Source organism: Macroventuria anomochaeta, assembly GCF_010093625.1.
Source record: "Macroventuria anomochaeta strain CBS 525.71 unplaced genomic scaffold BU25scaffold_6, whole genome shotgun sequence".
Classification (NCBI taxonomy): Eukaryota; Fungi; Ascomycota; class Dothideomycetes; order Pleosporales; family Didymellaceae; genus Macroventuria; species Macroventuria anomochaeta.
Window position 1 is genome coordinate 58573 of NW_022985367.1, and position 22396 is coordinate 80968.

The 22396-nt window shown below is 51.6% G+C and overlaps 8 protein-coding genes across 8 annotated transcripts; 3 read left to right on the top strand and 5 right to left on the bottom strand.

The window, feature by feature from the left end:
* Positions 1 to 233: 233 nt before the first annotated feature.
* On the bottom strand, positions 234 to 1768 carry BU25DRAFT_418953 (uncharacterized protein; the record flags this gene model as incomplete). Its single annotated transcript, XM_033707908.1, has 3 exons — positions 234 to 944; positions 1575 to 1639; positions 1696 to 1768. The coding sequence occupies 3 exons, from the start codon at positions 1766 to 1768 to the stop codon at positions 234 to 236; spliced, it is 849 nt and encodes a 282-aa protein (XP_033564771.1).
* Positions 1769 to 2895: 1127 nt separating this feature from the next.
* On the bottom strand, positions 2896 to 4059 carry BU25DRAFT_407873 (uncharacterized protein). Its single transcript, XM_033705662.1, has 2 exons — positions 3904 to 4059; positions 2896 to 3851 (listed from the first exon to the last, which is right to left on the bottom strand). Exons 1-2 carry the CDS (start codon positions 3996 to 3998, stop codon positions 2966 to 2968), a joined length of 981 nt encoding a protein of 326 aa, XP_033564772.1. The 5' UTR covers positions 3999 to 4059; the 3' UTR covers positions 2896 to 2965.
* Positions 4060 to 5546: 1487 nt separating this feature from the next.
* On the top strand, positions 5547 to 9295 carry BU25DRAFT_334950 (Clavaminate synthase-like protein; the record flags this gene model as incomplete). Its single annotated transcript, XM_033702560.1, has 8 exons — positions 5547 to 5720; positions 5800 to 6312; positions 6367 to 6721; positions 6857 to 6991; positions 7964 to 8206; positions 8257 to 8561; positions 8616 to 8785; positions 8839 to 9295. Coding segments are annotated over 8 exons (2352 nt in total), but the record flags the coding sequence as incomplete, so codon positions are not given.
* A 642-nt stretch (positions 9296 to 9937) lies between these two features.
* On the top strand, positions 9938 to 11467 carry BU25DRAFT_325240 (uncharacterized protein; the record flags this gene model as incomplete). Its single annotated transcript, XM_033702280.1, has 1 exon — positions 9938 to 11467. A coding segment is annotated over one exon (1530 nt), but the record flags the coding sequence as incomplete, so codon positions are not given.
* A 3641-nt stretch (positions 11468 to 15108) lies between these two features.
* Positions 15109 to 15359, bottom strand: BU25DRAFT_334575 (uncharacterized protein; the record flags this gene model as incomplete). Its single annotated transcript, XM_033702538.1, has 2 exons — positions 15109 to 15220; positions 15286 to 15359. The coding sequence occupies 2 exons, from the start codon at positions 15357 to 15359 to the stop codon at positions 15109 to 15111; spliced, it is 186 nt and encodes a 61-aa protein (XP_033564775.1).
* Positions 15360 to 15624: 265 nt separating this feature from the next.
* Positions 15625 to 19554, bottom strand: BU25DRAFT_361533 (uncharacterized protein). Its single transcript, XM_033703699.1, has 3 exons — positions 19161 to 19554; positions 18830 to 19105; positions 15625 to 18778 (listed from the first exon to the last, which is right to left on the bottom strand). The coding sequence occupies exons 1-3, from the start codon at positions 19392 to 19394 to the stop codon at positions 15881 to 15883; spliced, it is 3408 nt and encodes a 1135-aa protein (XP_033564776.1). The 5' UTR covers positions 19395 to 19554; the 3' UTR covers positions 15625 to 15880.
* Positions 19555 to 19663: 109 nt separating this feature from the next.
* BU25DRAFT_407878 (uncharacterized protein) lies at positions 19664 to 20613 on the bottom strand. The gene has a single exon (XM_033705663.1). The coding sequence runs from the start codon at positions 20219 to 20221 to the stop codon at positions 19775 to 19777; it is 447 nt and encodes a 148-aa protein (XP_033564777.1). The 5' UTR covers positions 20222 to 20613; the 3' UTR covers positions 19664 to 19774.
* A 171-nt stretch (positions 20614 to 20784) lies between these two features.
* BU25DRAFT_429046 (NAD dependent epimerase/dehydratase) lies at positions 20785 to 21856 on the top strand (the record flags this gene model as incomplete). The annotated part of the gene is made up of 2 exons (XM_033708538.1): positions 20785 to 21214; positions 21270 to 21856. The coding sequence occupies 2 exons, from the start codon at positions 20785 to 20787 to the stop codon at positions 21854 to 21856; spliced, it is 1017 nt and encodes a 338-aa protein (XP_033564778.1).
* Positions 21857 to 22396: the final 540 nt, after the last annotated feature.

The window sequence follows — 22396 nt, forward strand, 5'->3', positions numbered from 1 at the left end:
CAACCACCTCTTCGGCGAAGACAAGCACAAGATCCATCAACTGACTCGTCCCGCGTCTAGGACACTACAGGCGAACGGGCTCGAAGTGTCGAATCGATTCGTACATTTGTTGCCATCCTATAAAGAGATGGATCGCGACTTGAAGATGTACCATTAGGAACCACAACGTTCTACCATCGCTCTATGGCAAGATACCACCCTCCAAGGGCCGGAATAAGTGTGATCCGAAAGCTTTACACAATGCCCGCGGCCCTAACATCGGTGGAGGTGTTGTTCAGAGGTGGTGCCCCTGCTGTTCGTTCGATGGTCGCATCGCTGGGTCTCTGCGCCGGTCGCATCATGATAGTGTTACGGTCTGCCCCAGAACCCCCATACCTCGCCAAGTTGAACTCCTTCTCATAGATTGCCTGGAAACTATACTTCGCATACAGACGCTTGCCTTGCTCTGAGGCTTCCAGGTAAGTCTCGAGACAGTGTTCATCCGCTTGCCTGAGGATGTGCTCAAGAAGCATTGCGCCATGACCATTTCGACGATGAGCGGGATGAGTAGCGAAGACATGGACAGTCAAGCAGGGCCTTGTCCCAAGTCTACACCGACTGTCCTGGACATGCCCATAGTAGTCTCTCCAGGCAAGTAAGTTCACACCAGGGAGCGGGGTTCTTGTTCTCTCCAAAGCCTGCTGTTCTTCCGCCGTTCTTTCCGAGGTGAACAGCTTCCAATGGGCTATTGCGACTATTTGCCTGGACTCCTGGTCTACGACTTTCGCGTAGTATGCGTTCTCCTTTTCGTGCATTTTCTTTTGTCCTTTCTCCACTATGGATCTCATTGCATCGGCTGGAAGCCCGGATGGAAAAATGAAGGTTGAAATGCCGCCGCTGCTTCGGAAGGCAGTGTACTGGAGTCGAGTGTACTCTTCGTACTCAGCGTCGAGCAAAGGCTCTACCTGGAAGCCCATGATCCTAATCAATAGACAACAGTATGAGCGCTCTTGTTGAAAGGTAATTCTAATCTGAAGCAAAGAAGACGATCATGTTGTAAGCTTTGATACAGAAGCGCATGTCAGCAGGTAAGCAAGTTTCTAACCGAGAGCACTACGGTATCACGTCATGCAACATCAGCCAATAACAACGTGATGTAGGAGTGGCGCACTCAAAGCACCAGGTAACGACAGCTCCCTACCTATACTGACTGAACTTCAAGAGAAGTGATTGCTGATACAAGTTGAGAGCGACAGATGTCCTTCACAACGCAATACTACGAACCACCTCACAAAGTTGTTACCTCGACAGGAGCCAACACCCCACTTCCTCAATCTTGACGCGCAAGCCAAACTCGGTATCGCCGTCACAAGCCATCAACGCCGATCTAGAAAATCTCTCGTGTGGTTTTCACCCAAGTGAACTATCGATCCGAGACTCAGGTTACTTGTGAGTACCATTGCAGGTCTGACAATGGGCACTATTGTTGTTCTCAACAGGGGCTAGGTATCCATTGCTGCTGCTGTAGCCACCCGAATGCTGGTTGACAGCGTCAGCAAGATGAAGGGATTGAGACACCTGACCGGAGGACTCACTCCCTGAGTACGCCCTTGAGCTGCATTGCTGCTTACGTTGCCTTGGACAGAGCCTGGTCCAAAATCTGTTCTCTGCTGTTAGTTCTGTGGTCACAGGAGACATTTGGGATGTGGGACCTACCGTTCATACTGATGAGGTAGGTATAGGGCCTCTCAGAGGCAGTGTTCAAGGCGCTGTTGGACTGAGACGACATATTGTCGGTATGAGCGTGAAATCTTGAGTAAATTTTGGATAAGATAGTGACAGTTGGTGGTTTGAAACGCTAACGAAGTCTGGTTTGTGGGTGATGCTGAGGCTGTTTTGTTGCTCTTCGTTCTGGCGGAATCATTAACAGTTTAAATATACTTCGGTATCCTCAAGTCTTTGGCAATGTTCTTCCCATTGATGTCCAAGACCGAACCAACTGGTCAGCAACGTTGGAACGGCTTCATCGAGTTCCATTCATCGGATTCAGGTCATCAAGTTCCAAGATTCAATCCACTGAAGGAGGTACATCGAGTCCGCCTCATCAAGCGGCATACATAGAATGGGATACGTTGACCGGGGCAGCTCATCGAGTATTGTTCATCGAGTGCTGTCCGCCGGATGTAGGTTCTGAATATGCAAAAATGAAGCTGACTATGCAAGTTTGTGTTTCCAAAATCCGCCGGTACGATCTCTTGAGTAGCTCATCGGTTGTGGCTCAGTGATCGTGGCTCAGGAAGGACGCATAGGCATATGCCATCGAGTTTGGTCCTATTGGGTTAGACTAGACCACGTGCCATCTGACAGTGCTCTTATTTCTCATCGGTTTTCTCGAGCTCAGCGCTAGCCCACACCTGTCATTTGCCCTGATACCCTCCTTTCTCCGGACAAAGGTCGAAGCTGAATAATTTACCAGAGCACCTTCTGACCGGGTGGGGTCGGTATAGTTGCACAGTTGTACGACTTTGGGCCCACATAGGCTCAAATTTGTTGTAGGACTGGTGCCTGTTGACATGTTCATTGAGTTCCCAGATATCTGTGAGTAATTCTATTGAGAAGCTTACATAGACGCCATATGCATGTGATTGGCTCTCTGCCTTCATCGATTTCACACTCATCGGTTTTTCGGAGATTTTGTCGTGGCAGTGTCAGTCAACCGAGTGCAAGGCTCGAAGCCTTCGGTCATGCTCTACCTAGGACGCTTGTTTGCTTAGACCTCGATTGAATTTCGTTTGAGCAGAAAGATTTAGTGCATCATCGTATGCCGCGAAGGTGCAGTCGTGAGGCAGCCTTCAGTCGTCTTAAGTGGGATAGCAGTTGTCACGAGCTTGTTTGCACATATAATGTCGAGCTGAGGTAACACAGTAAAATTTGAATGGTGCTGGTCTACATTCCCAGATTCAGTTCGAGCATCCAGGTCCAAAAATCACACGATGAACAGATCATGTTTCCTGTGTAAGCGAGCGCATAGCTCAACGATGCGCTCCTCGTTCTCCGCGTCAACAATGCCATGACGAATAAAATGCGCAATATACGTAAGAGTCCGGTTCGGCGTGAACTCTCCCCGCATCAGAGCCGCTTGAACCTCCTTCAATGACATGAGCTCGAAACTTTCCACCTCGCCATCATGTCGCTGTGGTACTACACCTTCCAAAAGCTCCATCTCGTAAACGTACTGTGAATGGTGCTGACAGCCAGGACGTCCATCATTGGTAACAGTCATCTGATACGTCAAAGTCCCGCAAGCTATGATATGTTCACGAGTGTAGGCTTCTGGAATGCCTGTCTCCTCGAAAACCTCACGTACCATGCCATCGATAGGACGTTCCATCGAACCTAGGTTTCCAGCAACGAAATTGTCGAGGAGACCTGGGAACGTCGTCTTGTTGTATGATCGCCGGGGAACCCAGTACTTCAGCCCCTGCTCAGTTCGTGTGAAGCCAGTCAGATGTACTCCTTGTGTGACAACGCCAAACAGATCAACACCGCCTCCGTCCATGTCTAGCACGTGTTCGCCGCTTGGAGTGGTGATTGCAAAATTTTCATTGAACCATTTCCGTACTACGCGATTCTCTTCGAAGTTGGCTCGCAAGGTGTCGTTCATCGCTTTCGTGCGGCTTTCGAAGCTGCTGGGTAATAGGATGATCGAGTGGCTGTCTTGCTCGACCTTCCATTCATCTGACCATGTCATGTTGTCCAAGAATTCGCGGTGCATGTAACCAAAGGGCTGAGCGTATCCATCTACCATGAAGTAGTAGAAGTCCTCCATGTGCTTTTTGTAAGCTGTCGGATCTTGTTGGTAGTAGGGCCATCTGGTCACAGTGCGTTAGTAACGATGGCTTGCGCGAGTAACGGCCATCGTACGTATCCATCTCTTCAATGAACTTAAAGGCAGAGAAGACTTCAGCCCGCACGGAGGCCATAGTGAAGAGATTGCGCATGCGGCGCAGGATTGGCATGGTTGACATTTGAGGCTTCAGAACGAAAGAAGTCGTGCACGCAAACCTCAGGCAGCCCAGCAGCCTGCTATTGCTGGACATCGAGCATCTCGCAACCTCTATATTCTGTTTGAACGATGCCTAGCGGATGAAACCAGCAAGGCGCAGTTCTGTGACTGGATAAATGACAAGGTATTCTGGCGTAGATTGTGCCGCATTTGTCACGTTATCAGGCTACCCCGCGCTACGTTTGCGTATGTTCATTGGCTAAAGAGCCATGCGTCAGACGAGAAAGCATTGTTTGCCAGTACGGCGGATAAAAAACGCATCGAAACACAAGCCAGGCATGTGAGAGTGAAGCATGAGACTCGCTGATTCGCTCAAAGGCTCATCGACTTTCGGAGCTTTGACCACGTGGCTGATTCAAATACGTCTTCATCGATTTTCTGCGCCAACCAGTCCATTCATCCAATGATTCTCTCATCGGGGTTCACGTACAAGGCTGACCCAGTTAAGACGAGTACCAAGCGTGCCTTCATCGGATTCATGCACAGGCCACCGCAGAGAAGGCTGTGCTAGCGGCGACTTGCATCGTTCGTCCGCCTCATTTCGACGCGTGCAGTCGGAGGGCTTCATCGGTCACAAACCTATTGGCCTTCACCAGCATGGGTAACTCATCGGTTCTGATCGTACGCAAGCCACCACAACAACACATGGGTGTGACCTTTGCTTAAGATGGATGAGGTGTGCAGTATCTGAGACGCGTGTCGACTTGTTTGAAGTGCGCTGTTGTTAAGGACTGTCACATATCAGTATACTGCGCCTGCTGAGATCATCCGCCGCAAACGCATGGCAAGCAATACCGACGATGGCACTGAAGACGAACGTGCTACCCAAGCTGCAGCGATTCTTGGTCTTAGTCCGAGCGCAGTCCTAACTTTTTGGAGACAACAAAAGAGTCAAACTCCTGATCAGTCGTCACTCACTTTCCAAGGATCAAGCATCAGCGATCCAGTCGGTGCAAACTCCACTGCACATACCACCCCGCAACGAGAGCTTCAACGGAATCGACCAGCAGATGAGGGCTTCAATGCATGGGCGATACCTGAGCAACAAAGTCACGACGTCAGCCGTTTCTACGATCCAGGGCAGGCAGATTACCACACGACATTTGGAATTTCGGACTGGCTGGAAGAGCTGCCTCCTGCAAACGACCGGCCTTCAGCTCCCATCGATATCCCCGTCTCCACGCTCTCGTCATCCTGGCCCATATTCACGATCGAAGATCTCAACCAACAGTCAATACATGCATCGAACCAACTACCGGAAACGATCCCTGTCAACAACTTCGCTGTTTCCAGTCATGGACACGTGCCGACTGTGCAGACAGTGGCGACTACCACCAACGTCGGTTACGGTGGCATTCCGTCACTTGAGTACCCCAGCGTTTATCTTCTGACAGACGCTACACGCCCTGGTTACGATGACACTTACCTCGCTCAGCCTGCCGACATCAACTCAACCGCGCAGCCAACTCATGGCGCCCAAGCACGTCCTAAATTAGCGCTGTTAGCCCCCAAAAGGCCAATTCGAGGTGGTAACAAACCGACTATTCGAGACCAGTCTTCCTCAACCGCAATTTCGCGACATCGTAGGAAGGTGTATCCGGAAGACAAGCTCAAGCAGACCAACAAGACCAGGGAACTGGCATCATGCGCACGTTGCAAGGCTCAAAGGCGTCGGGTAAGTACGCCCTCTCACTATGTTGTGATGACGTGCAACACAGATTCATCGTAGTGTTATACTTTACTGACCTGGATAGTGCAAACCAAATCCTGAGGGTGATCATCTCCCTTGTCTCACATGCCTGACCACAAAAGCTGGACCCAGATATGCGAGTCTCGGATGCATTCGTTCCAGAATATCTGACTGTCAACTTTTCAGGACCGGTGTAGGGTTCTATACATTTTATCAGAAACATCCGATGATAGGATCAACCTACGGCGATTTCCATCTCCAGGAAAGTCGAATGTGGGTTAGGGGTGAGTTACATATCCTGGAAATTACTCAAGACATGGGCCCTGTTTGCCGTTTCGAGGTCCGCCAGTTTATTCCACCGGTAGAACCTGACGCGGTAGACTTGAAGGGTCGGTCGATGTACCACGTACCCTGGGCGATTGCTGATGCGGACAAGACAACACGTGCTTTCAACGTGTTCCTGGACAAGAATCTTGTTCCGTACTTGAGAAGTGTATTGAATGAGGACGACGAGCTCTTTGGGGAAGTTTTCAGATCTGCTATTCGGATTGCGCATCCCAATGCACCAAAGCCACGAGTCCGTTGCAACCTTATCTCCGATCAACGACTATGATAGCTAACACGTTCTCAGAACACATTGGTCCACAAGACTCTTCGTCTTTGGGTTGCATGCCGCTTTATTGAGGGGAAGTGGCGCTGTTGTGGATCAGATGTCCTTCGGGCCGGAGAGCTGAAAAATCCCTTTCGCTCACCAGATTGGGTTTCCCCACCGCCATACATCGACTACCAGTATGCGTCCATCATTATGCACCGCATTCTTGGTCCTCTCAGCAAAGCCGTACTCAAGGAACTGCAGGATCTGGTCGATAAGAGGAAGCCGAGGGATTGGTATACGATCTTCCTTGTGACATTCATACTCCTGCACAACTATGAACGTGGGATCTTATTCCAACGGGTTTTCTGGGCGAAGAGACGCATGACAGTAGGTTCCAGAACATATGGGCTATCACGATGCGGCTTACTGATGTCGACTCAGCACATGTACCACGATATGTCTCACATTCGAGCAATACATCACGGTGCAAAGACCCTGCTGACCAATTTCCATGTCTCATGCCGAGGCAATGTACCGTTCGGGATAAAGTTTGACTGGAATACTGAAACTGCTCGGAAAATGGCAGAGATCGACCAGGAGCAAGTCAACTTCCTGACCAAGTTAGGGGTCCTGGTTCGGCAAAAAGGTAATATGCATAGCTGTTTCACTGCTCCAAACTGATCTTGCAATATCTGCTAACATCTGGCTCAGAGGAAGAGATGAGGCTCATCAACCAGTCCCACAACTACGAAACACCATACTGGTTTACGAGCCAGATGTTCGAAGAGAAATGGTCTGTCCGATCAACCCTAGAGCATTCACCAGAGGCGCAGCCTTGGCCACTTAGGCCCATATTTGGCCCTGTAGCCCCGCACGGTTAGAGTGATATTGGAGATTGGATCTTCTCTCACATTATATCGTCTTGTGCAAACACTTGTACACTAATCCAGGCTTGCACCATAGTCCGTGGGGTTTTCCCTTCTAGCTGCCGAAGTCAATCGTTCCATTATTGTATTTCTACATGTTGCTGCAAGGCGAATGGTCACACTGAGAAGCGACCTACGACTCACAAGCCTTGAGTGGGAACGCGCCCAGCTCCGAGATCTAATCTGCTGATTGGTTCAAGTCTTGGCTGTTCATAGCCTTGTGTGAAACTTTCACCCGGCTGACGCATTTCATTCAGATCGAGACTAGAGGGAGAAGGCAAAGGTTTGCCTAATGTCTTCCACCTTTTGCCTTGCGCCGCAAGGCGCACTTATGATAACGTGCTGTCCGATGATTGGGTATGTGACACGGAAATGCACACAGTCACTTCGGGCTGCATTGCATGCTGCACTTTTGTCTCTCGCTACAGGGACTGGACTTGAAGTTTACAACGTGGTGCTTCCGTATTGGGTCATATATTCATAGCGACTTCTGCGCGTGACTCGATATCGCTGATCATGGTTCTCTGCTTTCGTTTCTTTGCAGATTTCAGCCTGATGGACGGAAGAGGGGCTTCCGGCCTTTCAAAGCTACCATCTTGGTTATGACTCTTCATAAGTCCGACTTCATGGACCCACCCGGACCGGTAGCTTTTCTCCAAGATAGTTCAAGCTCGAAGGATCAATAGCGTCTTTTCGTCAATTCCTAGACAAGATCTACCATCCGTTTTCTACGATGGCGCCTAGTATACTGGACAACACTCCAAGCCAGCAACCTTCTCCTTATGTTCCAGCAGCAAAGAACTCGTTGAGTAGAGTCCGACAGTGGCCCAAGTCGATCAATAATGCCTTGACTTGGAGTGGTTCAAGTTTCCAATCTGAGTCCGATTTCACTCTCGAGGCCACTGAGAGTCACAACCAAGAACTGCGTCAAGCCCTTGACAACTTCCTGAGTATGAGACAATCAGTATGATTTGGACTAGTTAATACTAAGACTTCGAAGGTCTAGGTCTAGATGGGCGTGAGATAAGTCCCGAAAACTTCTTGCTTCCCAAACTTGGGGACAAACTACGACAAGGCGCGTTGGACGTGCATAGCGGCAGAGGTTTTGTCACCCTCCGTGGCATCGACTTCGATCGCTACTCCTGCGAGGATGGAATCCTGATTTTTCTGGGTATTTCCAGCTATTTCGGCGAGAAGAGAGCAAAGCAGGATGACCAAGGCAACATGCTCATGCACATCCGTGATGCCAAAGCTTCGTCTATTTCACAGGGCGAGAGACCCACCAGATTTTCCAACCGGGCTTCGGTATGAAGATACCTTCAATCAACACCTGCAATACGAAGTACTGATCGAAAGTAGACCTTCCATTCAGATCCTTTCCCCAATGTCTTGGGCCTCTTCACCAAGAGTTGTGCCGCCAAAGGAGGAAATCATATTGTAGCATCGTCGGTCTCGATATACAACGAGATTGCTGCAACCCGACCAGACATACTGGAGTCCCTGGCGGAGCCTAATTGGCCATTTGATAGGTAAGTCTAGCGCGAATTTCAGTATGAAACAAGCAAGCTGACGCACTTCATAGTCCAGGAGGACTGATCGAGCGAGAGTTGCGACCTATTCTCTTCTACCACGGTGGTCACATCATCTTGAATTACGCTCGCGAGCCTCTGTTAGGTCTTGGCGATGTTCCACGGACGTCTGGGTTCCCGAATCTGACCAGTGCTCAGCGTGAGGCGCTTGACCTCCTCGAAGCCACTGCTCAGGCGCATCGACTCACGTTGAAGAACCAACCAGGTGACCTTGTCTTCGTCAACAATCATGGACTGCTGCACTCCCGTGAGGCTTTCGAAGATGATGGAGAGAGCAGTCGCTACCTGATTCGCTTGTGGTTGAAGAATCAAGCACTGGCGTGGAAACTTCCTCGTGTGTTGCGGGAAGGAAATGAACGACTGTTCGAGAGCAATGAGGTGGAAGAGCAATGGAACATCATGCCATTGCCAAGGCTTACATTCACTGTTGCTGAAAGGTTGAGCTCTTAGCTCTTAAGTTGGTATAAGCACATATCAGATGCACCAGTCTTCCATATTTCATAGCTATGTTTTCAATCAACCATGAATCCTAAGCATCTACAAAGTAAGAACCACGTGGGTCTTACTTCCCACGTCCAGGGTGTTAGACCAGATGTGATTCAACGTGCAGGCAAGCTAATGCAGGCAAGACGGAGGCGCAGAAGAGCAATGCAACCTGCCAACAAGTGACTGTCGTATAATATGCTCGCCAGTCCGCATGGCATACAAGGGTGCCAGCCAGTGATGCGGGTATGATACCATCATTCGGACTCCAGCACCGTATCGTTGGACCAATACAAACGACCCAGGTGACCTCGACCCCGCATTTGTCGATGGTTGAGACTATAGACTCGGATGTCGCGTTCGGTCTGCGTTGCCTCCACAGCAACACTGAACACGACCTCAAGTGCTAGTCTGGGCCCAGAAACGGCGATTGCTTGTAGTTGAGCGCTCAAAGCTGTACCTATCTCTACAGAATTTGACTATAGGACATATTTGAGCATGGAGCCTTCCACCGCGATGCGAGATCACATACTTAATCCAACCGCAATATACAGCCAAATACAATCATGGGACAGTGTCTTGAGACTGGAAACAGGCTCCACAGGTGACTGGGGGGTATCAATGTTGAATCCCAAAAATCGTGTCGAGAGCTTGACACCCCACAAACATGCTACCTGGCGCCTCGACGGCGTTGACCCTGATGGCACCCGATTCTTTGCTTATCCGGAGTCTGCCATCGGACGACCACCTGTGCGGATCGATGTGTTCATCCCTGGCCAGCAGGACCATCCTGTCGAGCTGCGTACAATACTGCGATCTGGCTGGACTGTTCGCGCAAGAGGAAAGCAGGCTGCCAATCTGGAGATATGTCAACATTTGTTGCGCGCATTGCAAAGTTGGGGGGCGCGAACACCCGGATTTCAAGGGCAGTATTGGCAACTGCCGTTCGGCTCGCGAATCGTCGTGAACGACATTCGGGCAGATGTCAACAAAATGGACATCGTCTTCCACCCAGTCTACAACATTGAGCAGAATTGGCTTTCGGTGGAGGCTCTGCAAAAGATGTGGTGTCTGGAACCGGCAGCGTGGCCGGAGGCCATCGACCTAGCGGACTTGCAATTGCACAGCCAACCACACGAATCCATCTCACTCGTCAAACTTCCCACCCGCCATGGTACGGAAACGTTGGTATTCAAGTCGCTTCTGCAGGATATCAAGTATATGTATCACGAGCTGAAAATGCTCCTCACATTGAAGCGGCATCCCGGCATCATAGGACCTCCACTTTACATCGTCAAGAAAAAGTGTCGATTTGGGGGCAAACATGGTGTTTGCGGTTTTTTAGTGCAGCATTATCCGCTCGGGAATCTTGGTAAAGTGCTCGAACAATCTGCTCGAGGCATACCGAGCGTTTTGGTTACGTTGAAGGACCGTCTTCGGTGGGCACGCCAGATCACTCAAGCACTGCTACACATCAACAGCTCACCAATGGGGTTCTATCCCGACCTCAAACCTGACAACGTCGTACTTACTCCGGGTGTTGATGGTCTTGACGCCGTGCTGATCGACCTCGAGCAACGAGGCGGCTGGTATTCCTGGTCCCCGCCCGAAGTGCGCTACGTGGAGTATCTCGAGTACATTGCAACTAGGGTAGAATGCCCGCCAGTCCGGAAGAAAAGTCTGGCTCTGCTCACGTCTTATATACCCGGATGGAAGTTGTTGACGCAGACCGACCGGTACCGCGACTGTTCGCAGGGCTTCAGCCACGCATGGCTAGCGCTTGAGCATGACGAACGCGAAGAAGCTCAAGTGTTCATGCTAGGTAAGCTACTATGGTGCATATTTGAAACCTCAAGCAGCATAAACTGCAGCATTGGGTTTGACATGTTTCGAGAGCAGGAAGCCTGGCACTCTTTTCCCGACTTCAAGTACACGCCTCTCAATTTGAGAGACTGTATTCGTGCATGCACAGAAGGAGCACCGGAGTGGGATGGAACGTTTCGAAGCATCGTGCGAGTGGGTGCTAAGCTGTACCCCTTGGAGCATCCCGAAAATGCGGGCCCCCAAGAGACGCAAGACGCTGCAATACGATGGTGGACAAGAGAGGTCAGAAGCGCGAAGCGCTTCATGGAACAGAAGAACAGGCCCTGGCATGGTGAAGATAAGTCCGGAGCTGTCAGGGCCAGGGTCAAAGAGCAGGCGCGCCGTCGACCGAGGTTAGAACATGTTCTTAGGAAGCTTGAAGAGGTGACCAATGAGAGATCAGAAGGAACTGCGGCCTGATTCCCAGTGAAGGAAGTGCCTGGTCAGTGACGTGGAAAGCTGGCGGGTACCCATTTTCCGTTGTATTTTCTTCCTAATTCGAGCATTACCTAAGGTTGTCCAACGCATAATGCATCCTGATGGTATTAGGTCACGGTACAAATTGCGCTTTCAAGCGTGGCACCACGTTTGGTCTGAGTATTCTCACCTGCACCGAGATCGTACGTGAACCAGCCATTCCATCGGTTAGGCCAACTCGATTTTGCGGGGTTGGCATGCCAATTGGCAGCGTTCCGAAATATAGCAGGCATCTTCGAACAGTTGTATCTGAAGCATCGTAAGATTGTGAATATATACCTTCTGAAAGCAACTTACTCCAATATGGCTTTGTGTGGAAGGGTTGAGAGTATTGATTGATCTATATAGCTATGGCGAGGATCCATCGGGACTATATAGTAGAAGGGAATAGCCGTGAACGGGTATGGAGGCAAATCCGAGCTGACCGAATGAGCTGGACAATCAGTGCAGCGGACCGTTAGCAAATACTGCAACGGACCGCTGGCGAACACTTTGTCAGGAGGGAAACCACTGGTAGGGGAGCGTCATTGGGTGTTGGACGCCAGTAGGCTGCTGCTTGAGCTGGCTGTTGGTTTGGTCCCGTTAGTGGTGGGATCAGCCACTCCCGTCGTTGATTGTACTGCGCTTGAGTGCATCCTGAGATGATTGAAGCAATAAGAACAAACTTCATTGCACGTTCAACGGTGGAAACCCAGGTATTATACGCCGATGAGAACTTCCACTATAGAGTGTGGTCGTGTTTAAATGCATTCCAACGTTTGCTCTTGCGTGTTCACTAGCCATAACTGAGATGCCCAAAGAAGACTGAACCCAGAAGCTGTGCAATCAAGCCTGACGCTCCTGCTCGTACGAATGAGCCTTTCTCAACCGGCTGGACCAGAATCTCTCAACGTCCAACGACGTTTCTCCCTCTAGAAACAGGGATATTCCGAAAACGACTGCTTCTTCTGTCTTGTAAGCCATTACCCATGCGAAAAACATCTTAATCCCATCAGGCAGGCTTGTCAGACGTCCATAAGTCATTTCCTTTCCTTGACTTCCATCGCTCCGTGTGACCCCACGGCCTCTGAAGGCACCCTTGACTTTCTTGATGACTTCCGTGTTTTCAGGTCGATACAGATATGCATGCACTTCTGTTACGAATTGACCTAACGTGATGGGGCGGCCGTCCTCGTTGTTGACGCTAAGGTAGGGGGCAGCTTGTACCGATACTCCTCAGGGGCTGCAAACTCCATGTCTCGTTTCCTCGCGCAATCCTGGCTAAACGCCTCAATACGGCTCGTTGGCGGCTCAGCAAGAGACTCATTTGCGGCGGGATGATCAAAGAAGAGGAGGTAAATCGTCTGATCGTACGGTCCGCTTGCAATCTTGACGTCGTCTAAGCCGCAACCTCTTCACTCATAGCGATGCACTATGAGGCTTGCTACAACCCTTGCTTGTAACGGGTATTCTCTACTTTACCAAGGGTAGCTAGTCCGGGGTGAGGTAGGCTGTAGGGTATGTTGGATTGTAGGAAGATTTTGCAAGATTGAGGGTCGTAGACAAGAACTTTGTTGGTAGTGATGTGAAGGGCACAAGAGCAGTACTGTTGGAGGATTGTATTCTTGACTACAGAGATGCTATCAATGCTGCACAGGGTGCCTATATACTGAGCAATTCTGGAGGGTTGGTGGGTTAGTTGGTACGCAATCCAGAAAAAAGTACGGACACCAATCAAAATATGCCTCGTAAAAGGGGTACCAAAAACTTGGATTCACCAACAAAGGCACGCATCCATGGTGCTGCTGAGTTCAATGACGCACACGGCACCAAATACTTCAAAACAGATCTCTTTAAGTTCAACAAGGTGTGCCACTCCCATGGCTATGAAATACTTGCTTTGGACAATGAGGCAGCCAATCATATACTCAACAACAGTGTTTATCAAGAAACATGTGGCAGACCACTTGCTGTTTCACAGAAGAAGCTTCATGAGATTGAACAGTTCTTGCAAGATGAAGGATGGGATGCCTGTGTTAAGACCTGGGATAAACTTGTTGAGGAATTTGTCCTGGACTGTACTGGAGAAACACTACAAGAGCATATGGGTTCAATGGACCATCACAAATGCATTGCCTGTTACAAGGGATGGGTATCTCAACGTTGTGCAAAGATGAGAGTCAAACATAGTGAAACTATGCTTTGCTCTCAAGCCTAAGAAAGAAGATCAGTGTGAGGGCCGGTCCCACCTGAGCTACACCGACCAAAGAGGAACAGTAACCCAATAGATATGGGTACTGTTGTGTCTCTGTTTGCACATTGATTGTTGTGGAGAGGGCGTGGAGAGCAAGCAGTAGGGAACATATGACCGCAGGAAGGTGAGCACCAGCGGAATATCATAGTCAACAACATGGCATTGTTGGAGGTTGGTGTGCTGTCAAGGTCACAGACCAGAATCCTGTCTCCAGTTTGGTGTTCATGCAACAAAGAGAGGAAGAGAGCAAATAGATTTGGATTAAGCCTACACCTGGTAGAAGGTGTGGTTACCAAAAACAGGAAGGCGCATGATGGCCTTCTTGAAACGGTGCTATAATAGATGGCAGATTGCATGGGAGAACTTGTTTTCAATGTTCTATGGTTGTATGTGAAAGATATGATGAAAACAAATATAAACATTGTCGGTCAAACATGGGTCCTGACAGCTGATGCAGCAACAAGCTAGCCCACGTTCCTAACAACAGAGAATTGTAACATGTAAGCGGATACGTAAGTCTGCGTGCAGATGGCAAGATCGTCCTTGGTCAGACATATGTCTGTTGGTGTTCGGCGCGATTGTGTATGCAAACGGTGGTTCCTGAAGGTACGGTTATGCGTAGCCATCGTAGTGTGTGCCATCCCGACCTACATGTTGCAACCAATCTCGACCATTCCATCTTGTGGTGTCGGATACAGAAACCGACGTGATACGTCTGCATCCCGTTACTGGCACTGCTGAGCATTAGCTGCAACCCCGTGCCTCTCAATTCCATCATATCGTATCAACATCCTTCTCTTCATCCAAGTTATGCAACGCCAAACGCCAATCCAATGCACCACAGAGCGGAGATACACCATTTCCTCTTCAACCTTTCAACCCCATATTCCTAGCTGAACCAAGACTTGCCCTTCCTCGCCTCAGCCCTAGCTTCCATCTACACATTGTCAGCCATTATACCTATAGCATGCGGCGATTCGTTCGCATCTCGGCGCGCTTCATCATCGTCGGGCTCAACATACCCACTGCTGTTTACAATCCCTATACGCTCTGTACCTAGTCAGCCACCTATCCTTCTCCACACCCAAACAACGTCCCTTCCCACATTCCACACCCAAACAACGTCCCTTCCCACATTCCACACCCAAACAACGTCCCTTCCCACATTCCACACCCAAACAACGTCCCTTCCCACATTCCACACCACTTACTGGAAGAAATCACTACACATAGCCCTCTCACCCCCATTGCGCTTCAGGCACCTAATACTCTTATCCGCCGCCTCCTGACACGGGTCGAAGTACTCGCTATACGCTTTACTAGTATCCGTCAGCCTCTTCTCAACCCTAAATCGTATACGTTGCGCATGGGAAGGTACGCGTACTTGTCGAACTTTGTGGCGGTCGGGCCCGACCATTCGGGCTTATCGTTCTCGCCGAGCTTGTCGGTCTTTGCCATGGTGGATCGTAGTGGTGATCTGTGAGTTTGCGGAGAGAAGGGAGGAAGGGGAAGAGTGGCGCGCCGCTATTGATGAAACTTGGATGGGTGATTGTTTGTGGAAGACCTCGGTGGTCTGCGGAGTTTCGTTATCGATAAGGCGACAACCGCGAACCATCTGGACGAGTGCGTCATAACGTGACAGCGCGTGGTGCTTGTGCGCATTCAAGGGACCGTAATATCATAAGGAAGTTGCAATTATTGATCAGGGCATAGTGGTTGAAACGTCAGAAAGGATTGAATTGCATGAGCCACTTTAGCTCCGTATCCGTCTTACATGAACTCGCTCAAGAGTGTGGTATAGTGCAGGGTAACGACGCCGAACAATGCACACGAAACCGACATATCCGTTTTGATGCCGCTGAAAGACAAATGTCGTGATCATACCCTCGTGAAATGCACCCGTTCCAGGATCACTGTCCAAACACCATACCCTATAAAAACACCAAAGGAAAGAAGTTGAGTCGTAACAGGAGCACTGATCAAATCAGTTGACCGGTGACTACAGGGTTCGCTGTCCTGTTGTTGTTTTGCACTGGTGGCTCGAATGCCGCCAGTGGGCCAATGTTGTTGCCCTGCCGCGAGCGGTACGCATTGTTGGTGTACGCTGTGACCGGGGTTGTATAGGCCTGTGTTGGAGGTAGAACTCCAGGTGGTAGAGCGTTCAACATGTTGCGATTGCTCCTGCGCCGACCTAGAGAGGGGCCAGTAGAACCATCGTGGGCGGTGCCAGCAGAATTGACTGAGCCCATAGACTCATTCGAGTTGCTTCGAACATGTTGAGACACACCTTGTGCTGGTGCCATAGGGGGCATGTTTCCAGCACTTGGTCGGCGGAAGCCTGACGAAAACGGATTGGTCCGTGCCGGTACAGTGTTGGAAAGACCAAGGGCCTGTTCCCTGTTGTTGCGAAGCTCTCGAGCACGAGCAGTCACATCGTCTGGTGTCAGAGCCATTGGCACTCGTGCCATTGATGGGCCCGCCATTTGGCTGTTCGGGCCAGGCGAAGGAGGGGTTCGCAAAGCCCTAGTAGACGGCTGAGCGCTGAGTCGACGGCCCGAAGGCTGCGGTCGTAAGCCAATCCGTGAAGTCTGTGTCCTCATTACCGGTGTGGGAGCCGCGTTTTCACGAATGTTGGCACGTGAGCTAGTGGGCCTCAACGTAGCCGTCGATGATTGTTCTCGTAGTCCTAGACGAGAGTTGCGAGCTCTAATGCTGCGCGACACGTATGCGGCCCATGGGTTGGCAGGACGAGCGGGTACCGCAGACGCTGGAGCATGCAGACCCATGTTAGGAGGTGGGAAATTCGGATAAACAGGCGAAAAATTGGCGGAGCCCCTTCGACCTGCTGCTGATGGAGGACGAGCGCTAACACGGCTTTGAGGGCGATCGATCATATCCATAGCTGCGACGGCATGCGTGCGCACTGTTTGGTCGATGGAAAACTGCGAGTTAGGCGTCGATGTTCTGGGTGTCAGGATGGCCGAATCATCGCTTGCCGAGCTGAGAGAAGGTGTACGATCATTCCGGAATGCGTTCTCCATGACATTGGCTGATGGTAAGGCCGGGGACATGGCACTTCGCCTGTTAGGAGATGCCATGACGCGCAAACCGAAGTTACTGTTGTCCATCAATGGAGTGCGCATCCGTTGGGGAGGGAGAAATGGGGAGAAAGAGGCTGGTGTGGGACTTTGACGGTTGCGGTTGGACGTAGGTGGTCGATTGAGTGGTGTGATGGAGCGAGATTCGATGTCTATCAAGTTACCGCCCATCTGATGTTGCTGCAACGCAGCTTGGTGGGCAGCGAACATCCAGCTGATACGAGGATCGTACTCGCGCCGTTGAGTACGCGCGGCACGACGGCCAAGGCCAGCTTGCGAGTTGTCTGAATTGTCGTCGGTGTCTGCTTCGTTGACAGCGTTGCCTCCTTGAGCGAACCGAGCTGACGCATTCTGAAAGGCTGAGCTGTTGCGCATCATCTGTTGCGAACGACGATTGCGAAGAGCGTGCATTGCCATATCAAGGTCGCCGTCTTGGTCAGAGTCGTCATCGTCGGCTTCGCCATCCTCGTAATGGGGAGTCGCATTTGATAGTACAGAGGATCTTTGTCGGAGGCCACGGGAGGCATCGAGTGCTCGGAGGTTGCCCACTCGCGAGGGGGGACGGATTGGGGCACTAGGCCGAGGACGATCTGCAGTAGGTGTTAGAGAACCGCCCATTCGGCTTCTGTCATTTGAATTCGCAAGCGGTTCCCACCCGACGGTCGTAGCTCCTCCATCGCTATCCCCATCTTCTTCATTCATCTCATCGTCATCCGTTTGACGCATCCAGCCTTCGTCCTCCAGTAGTGCTTGAGTGTCCTCGTCGAGATCGGCAGTGGAAGCATCCATCGAGGCTGATGAGGATGGCGCAACCACACGAGCAAACCGAGATCGAGTGCCATTAGCCCTGTCTAACACATGATTCTGTGCTCGCGGTCTTTGTGCCTGGGGTCTCTGCCCTCGACGGACAGGGCCAGTGTCTTCTTCGTCTTCTTCGTCTTCTTCGTCTTCTTCGTCTTCGTCCTCCTCTTCGACCACACTTGATATCGTTGAGCTGGACTCGGACTCCTCTACGACGGGTCGTGCTCTGGCGTGTGCTCGTGGCCGGTTTGCTGTAGGCTGCGGTGTCTGGCCGGGCGTCGACGAAGCACCACTGGCAGAAGTTGAGGGCTCCAGAGCTTCATCGTCGATGAAGTCGTTCATTTCAGAGTCTTCTTCCTCGTCTTCCTCTTCGACTGTATCCATCTCGTCGCCGTAGATATCTGAGACGATACTCTGAGAATACGAGCGCCTGCTGCCGGCTTCGCTGTGAGACATGTGCCGCCGGGAGCCAGCATTGTTGTGTTGGAGGAAACGGCGCATCACGAAGCCAGCGCCTGGATCGCCAAGGTAGTCCTGCCAGCCATCCATTGGGTCGCCAAAGCCCTCGAAATCGCCTTCTTCGAGGCCCATAGCCGCGTCGAGGTCGTCAGCATCCTGCTCTGACATCTCGTCCATGTCGCTGAAGCCCGTGAAGCTGTTGTCCCAGGATACCTCGCCTGTCTCGTCGAAGACCAAGCCGCACTGTGTACACCCGCCGTCCTCGAGCTCCCACGTGCATATTGGACATCGATCGACGCCGTCCTCTTGATCGCGGACGATGTGAAGCGAAGGGCGCAGTGGGTGCGCAGGTGCGTTGAACAGACCCTTGAAGAGTCCTCCCGTGCGAGGATCGGTGTTCTCGCGGTCTTTTTGCACGGCATCAGCGTCGTCTTGCTGCCATTTCTTGTGCTCTTCGAGGCTTTCGCCGGCCGGTAGGAGGTCGGCCCGAGCGATGAAGACGGCGGTCATGTCCCGGATCTAGAGATCTAGTTAGATGAACCTCGTGCCTGCTCGAATGCTTGCACTTACGACATAAGCGGGCGCAGGCAGATGCTTGACGTCGATGCGGCAGTCGGGACATGTCAGCTTCGACTTGTTCTGCCTCAGATTGAGGAACCACGTGCAGAGACACTGCGTATTGTCAGCCAACAGTGTCCAAGAGCAACGGTGCCAGATGCTTCTTGCCGTGTAGCAGTACGTATGACCGCATGCTATTGTGTATGGCTGGTATAGCAGACGGTCACAGATCTTGCACGTGAGGTGCGAGCGCAGACCGTCAAACTCGGATTTCAGAGCCTTCAGTTGCTGCATAGTGTTAGCCCCTCTCTCCGTGCTGTCCATGTCCGATTTCGAAGCGCACCTCGTCTGCCTTGCTTGGCCGCGGCTGCTCGTCGACCTTGGCCACCATCTTCTGCTTAAGGCTGGTGCTGCTCGCCGCCCGCGCTGGCTTCTCCGCCTTGGTTTCCTTGACGAGCCTGGAGGCCGAGAGGCTGGCCGTCGGTGTGCTCCCGCGCGACGCCCGTGGGGCAGTCGACGCCATGCTCTCTACCTTGACGGGCGGAGTTGGTGAGGCACGTGAATTGCTGCTGTCCATGGCAGGCGTTCTAGTTCAACGGCCCGCTCCAGCGATGAAAGGAAAGATCGGCTGCCCAAAGTGCCCGCATGAGCCGCACGTCGTCTCAGTCACGTTGGGTTGTCGGTGGCAGTCGCGACCGCTGCATGCACTCCCAAGAGTAGCCGCCCTAGCAGCCTGGCGTCCGGGCGGAGGAAGAGCGTTCGTTTACCGGGCCGCTGACTGGCACCCGTTCGCCTCACTTCCAGCGCTAACCGCGCACCTTCACTCAACCAATCACTCCAGTCACATTCTCGGATATGCACGCCAATCACAATGCTACACCTCACGCAACTTCATCACACTTGGGGCAGCTGTATCAAGAGACCAACCTTCCTTCACCTTCAATGTCTATTTACGTCTCAGAGCTTCTCCAGAGGGACAGCCCGATTTTCCGTCACCCAGATCTTCTCTTCCTCGCTCTTGAACGCCGGAGGAAACATGCCGTTGATCTTCCACAGTCTCCTCTCTGTCTCGTCGATATGGAACTCCCAGTCGTAGCCTTTGTCGCCAACATGCGGTTTGAGAGCAGCGTCTACCGCATTGGCCGTTTTCTGGTAGACTTTGTCTTCGTTCGGTAGGGTTACGGCGATGTGCTCGATTGCGACTCGAATGAATGGCTTCTCTTTGCTTAGCTTCTTGCCGCCCACCCACACGGTGCTGCCAGGCATTTTGATGAAGTTGACAACGACGTAGAAAGCGGGAAGGCCAACACCTGTGTATATCTTGGTGATGTCGGCTGAGAGGGCTTCTTTGGATGCATCGTCCTCGAACGTGCCGTCAGGGTGAAAGATCAGCCAGAGGGGCATCTTGTCGGTTTGTTAGATTTTGGTGAAGTGTTGGATCAACAGGGTTGTGTATCGAAGGCTTGAGTGATGTTGACTGTACTGCTGGAGCGCCCACTCCAGCCTTGTTATATTCCTGTCTGCAGGCATGCGGAAGTTGCTTTCTTCCGCAATCACTGACGATGATTAATCGTCAGGACTTGTGAGTGCCTCCCAGGTCTATCAAAATGTTGCTGATTACTTATTACTCGAGCTTGTATGTGGAGTCTTGGATTGTTGACCCCTGATTACTATTCAATCAAAGCACGAACTGAGCTACGACAGTATGCCCACAACATAGATCACCCATCGTGTCTTGACATGCGGTCTACAGAAGTATCAGTTTACTTGATTCCTAAACACGCAATACTAGGATTCAGTAATCATCTCACCACCTCTGACCAAAACACATCAGCTTACCAAGCCCTAGAGGCATTCGAGATGATCGGTTCGAATAAGAAGCACCCAGCTGCTCAGAGATTCAACACACCACAGCAATAAGTTCTTCCACTCACCAAATTCCAGAACACCTCATACTCCACTTCATCATGTCTCAACCCCTCATCTTCATCACCGGCGCAACCGGCTTCATCGGCTCGCACGTCGTCACCCAAGCCCTCTCCGCGGGCTACAAAGTGCGCCTCAGCGTCCGCAAAGAAGCCCAAATCGACAGCCTCCGCAAGCTATTCTCAGAGCATGCTGCGAGTCTCGACTTTGTTGTTGTCCCAGACTTCACCAGCCCAGATGCCTTCAACAAACCCCTTGAAAATGTGACATACGTCTTCCACCTCGCCTCCCCCTTGCCCGGCAACGGATCAGATTTCGAAACAGACTATCTCAACCCAGCGGTTCAGGGCACGATAGCACTCCTCGGTGCCGCTAAGGATGTCGACACGATCAAGCGCATCGTCATCGTCTCCTCAGTCCTCGCTCTGGTCCCCCTCGACGCCCTCATCACTAGAAAGCTCATTGTCAAAGGTAAACTCACCCACACAACACCATCTGCTCATCAACGTCACTAACAATCCCACAGAAGGACTCAACCCCTCCATCCCCGTCGACCCCCAAATGTCCTTCCCTGAAGACCCCCGCGCAAGCGGCAGCCTCAAATACCACGCCTCCAAGATCCTCGCGCACCGCGCAACTCTCTCCTGGGTATCCGCTGCCAAACCCTCCTTCACCATTGTAACCCTGCACCCCTCATTCGTCTTCGGCCGTGACTTGACGCAAACGAGCGCTGAAGCGCTCGGCGGCACAAACGCCATGCTCTGGGGCTGCCTGACCTCGCCCGCACCATTCATCCCGCCGATTGCAGTCGACGTGCGCGACGTGGCTTCCGCGCACCTCAAAGCGCTGGAGATTAGCGTGGGCAAGTCGGATGAGGTGGAAGAGTTTATTCTTAGTGCCGGGGAGAGGGAGGGGTGGATGTGGGGACGCGTTGCGGAGTTTGTGCGCGAGAGGTATCCGAGTGTGGATGTCAAGTTGGAGGGCCCGTTTGAGGAGCCGCCGAAGGTGAACACACAAAAGGCGGAGGAGGGGTTGGGGGTGAAGTGGAGGGGAATGGAGGATACGGTGGGGAGCTTTTTGGAGCAGCAGATGGAGCTGAGGGGTCAGTTGTAGATGGACGTTCACTACCGTGTCCGTGCGCGTAATGCGCGGATTCGCGTAATGCGCCGAACCACCAAAATAGGTCCACCAAAAATGAGGCTGTAGAGCCACACACAATGGTTATTATCATGAGATTTTCTGGTGGAGTAGTCTATAGACCTATATGAACAAGTTCCTCACTCAAACTTTTGTGGCACTCTGATTGGGCGGCCGTGGCTGTTGTATTTTGCCGGAGGGGATGGGGAGCAAGGCGCGGCAGCAGCACGACTATGGGCAGCTGCACTACCACGATTCTGCTTCTTCCTGGGTGCTGCAACCTCTGAGGCCTTGCGCTTGCCTCTTTGGGACAATTGTATAGGTTTTTTGGTGTTGCGCTCCCTCTGTTGACGCTCTTTTTTGGCCTTGCGTTCGGCAACCTCCTGAGCCTTCTCAGCCTTCCGCTGCTCACGCTCTTCCTTCTCCCTCAACTTCTGCTCACGCCTCTCCTGTGCAATCTTCTCCTTGTACAGCTTATTGGCGTGCCTCAGTTCAGCCATCTCTGCTTTTTTGAGC

What these genes read in the sequence shown, in the direction of transcription:
- BU25DRAFT_407873 (XM_033705662.1), bottom strand. Translation starts at nt 3,998, where the DNA reads ATGCCAATCCTGCGCCGCATGCGCAATCTCTTCACTATGGCCTCCGTG. An exon ending in TTCATTGAAGAGATGGATAC is followed by an intron (nt 3,852 to 3,903) that starts GTACGATGGCCG and finishes CACTGTGACCAG; the next exon opens with ATGGCCCTACTACCAACAAG.
- BU25DRAFT_361533 (XM_033703699.1), bottom strand. Translation starts at nt 19,394, where the DNA reads ATGGACAGCAGCAATTCACGTGCCTCACCAACTCCGCCCGTCAAGGTA. An exon ending in GGCCAAGCAAGGCAGACGAG is followed by an intron (nt 19,106 to 19,160) that starts GTGCGCTTCGAA and finishes AACACTATGCAG; the next exon opens with CAACTGAAGGCTCTGAAATC. An exon ending in TGCCTGCGCCCGCTTATGTC is followed by an intron (nt 18,779 to 18,829) that starts GTAAGTGCAAGC and finishes CTAGATCTCTAG; the next exon opens with ATCCGGGACATGACCGCCGT.
- BU25DRAFT_407878 (XM_033705663.1), bottom strand. Translation starts at nt 20,221, where the DNA reads ATGCCCCTCTGGCTGATCTTTCACCCTGACGGCACGTTCGAGGACGAT.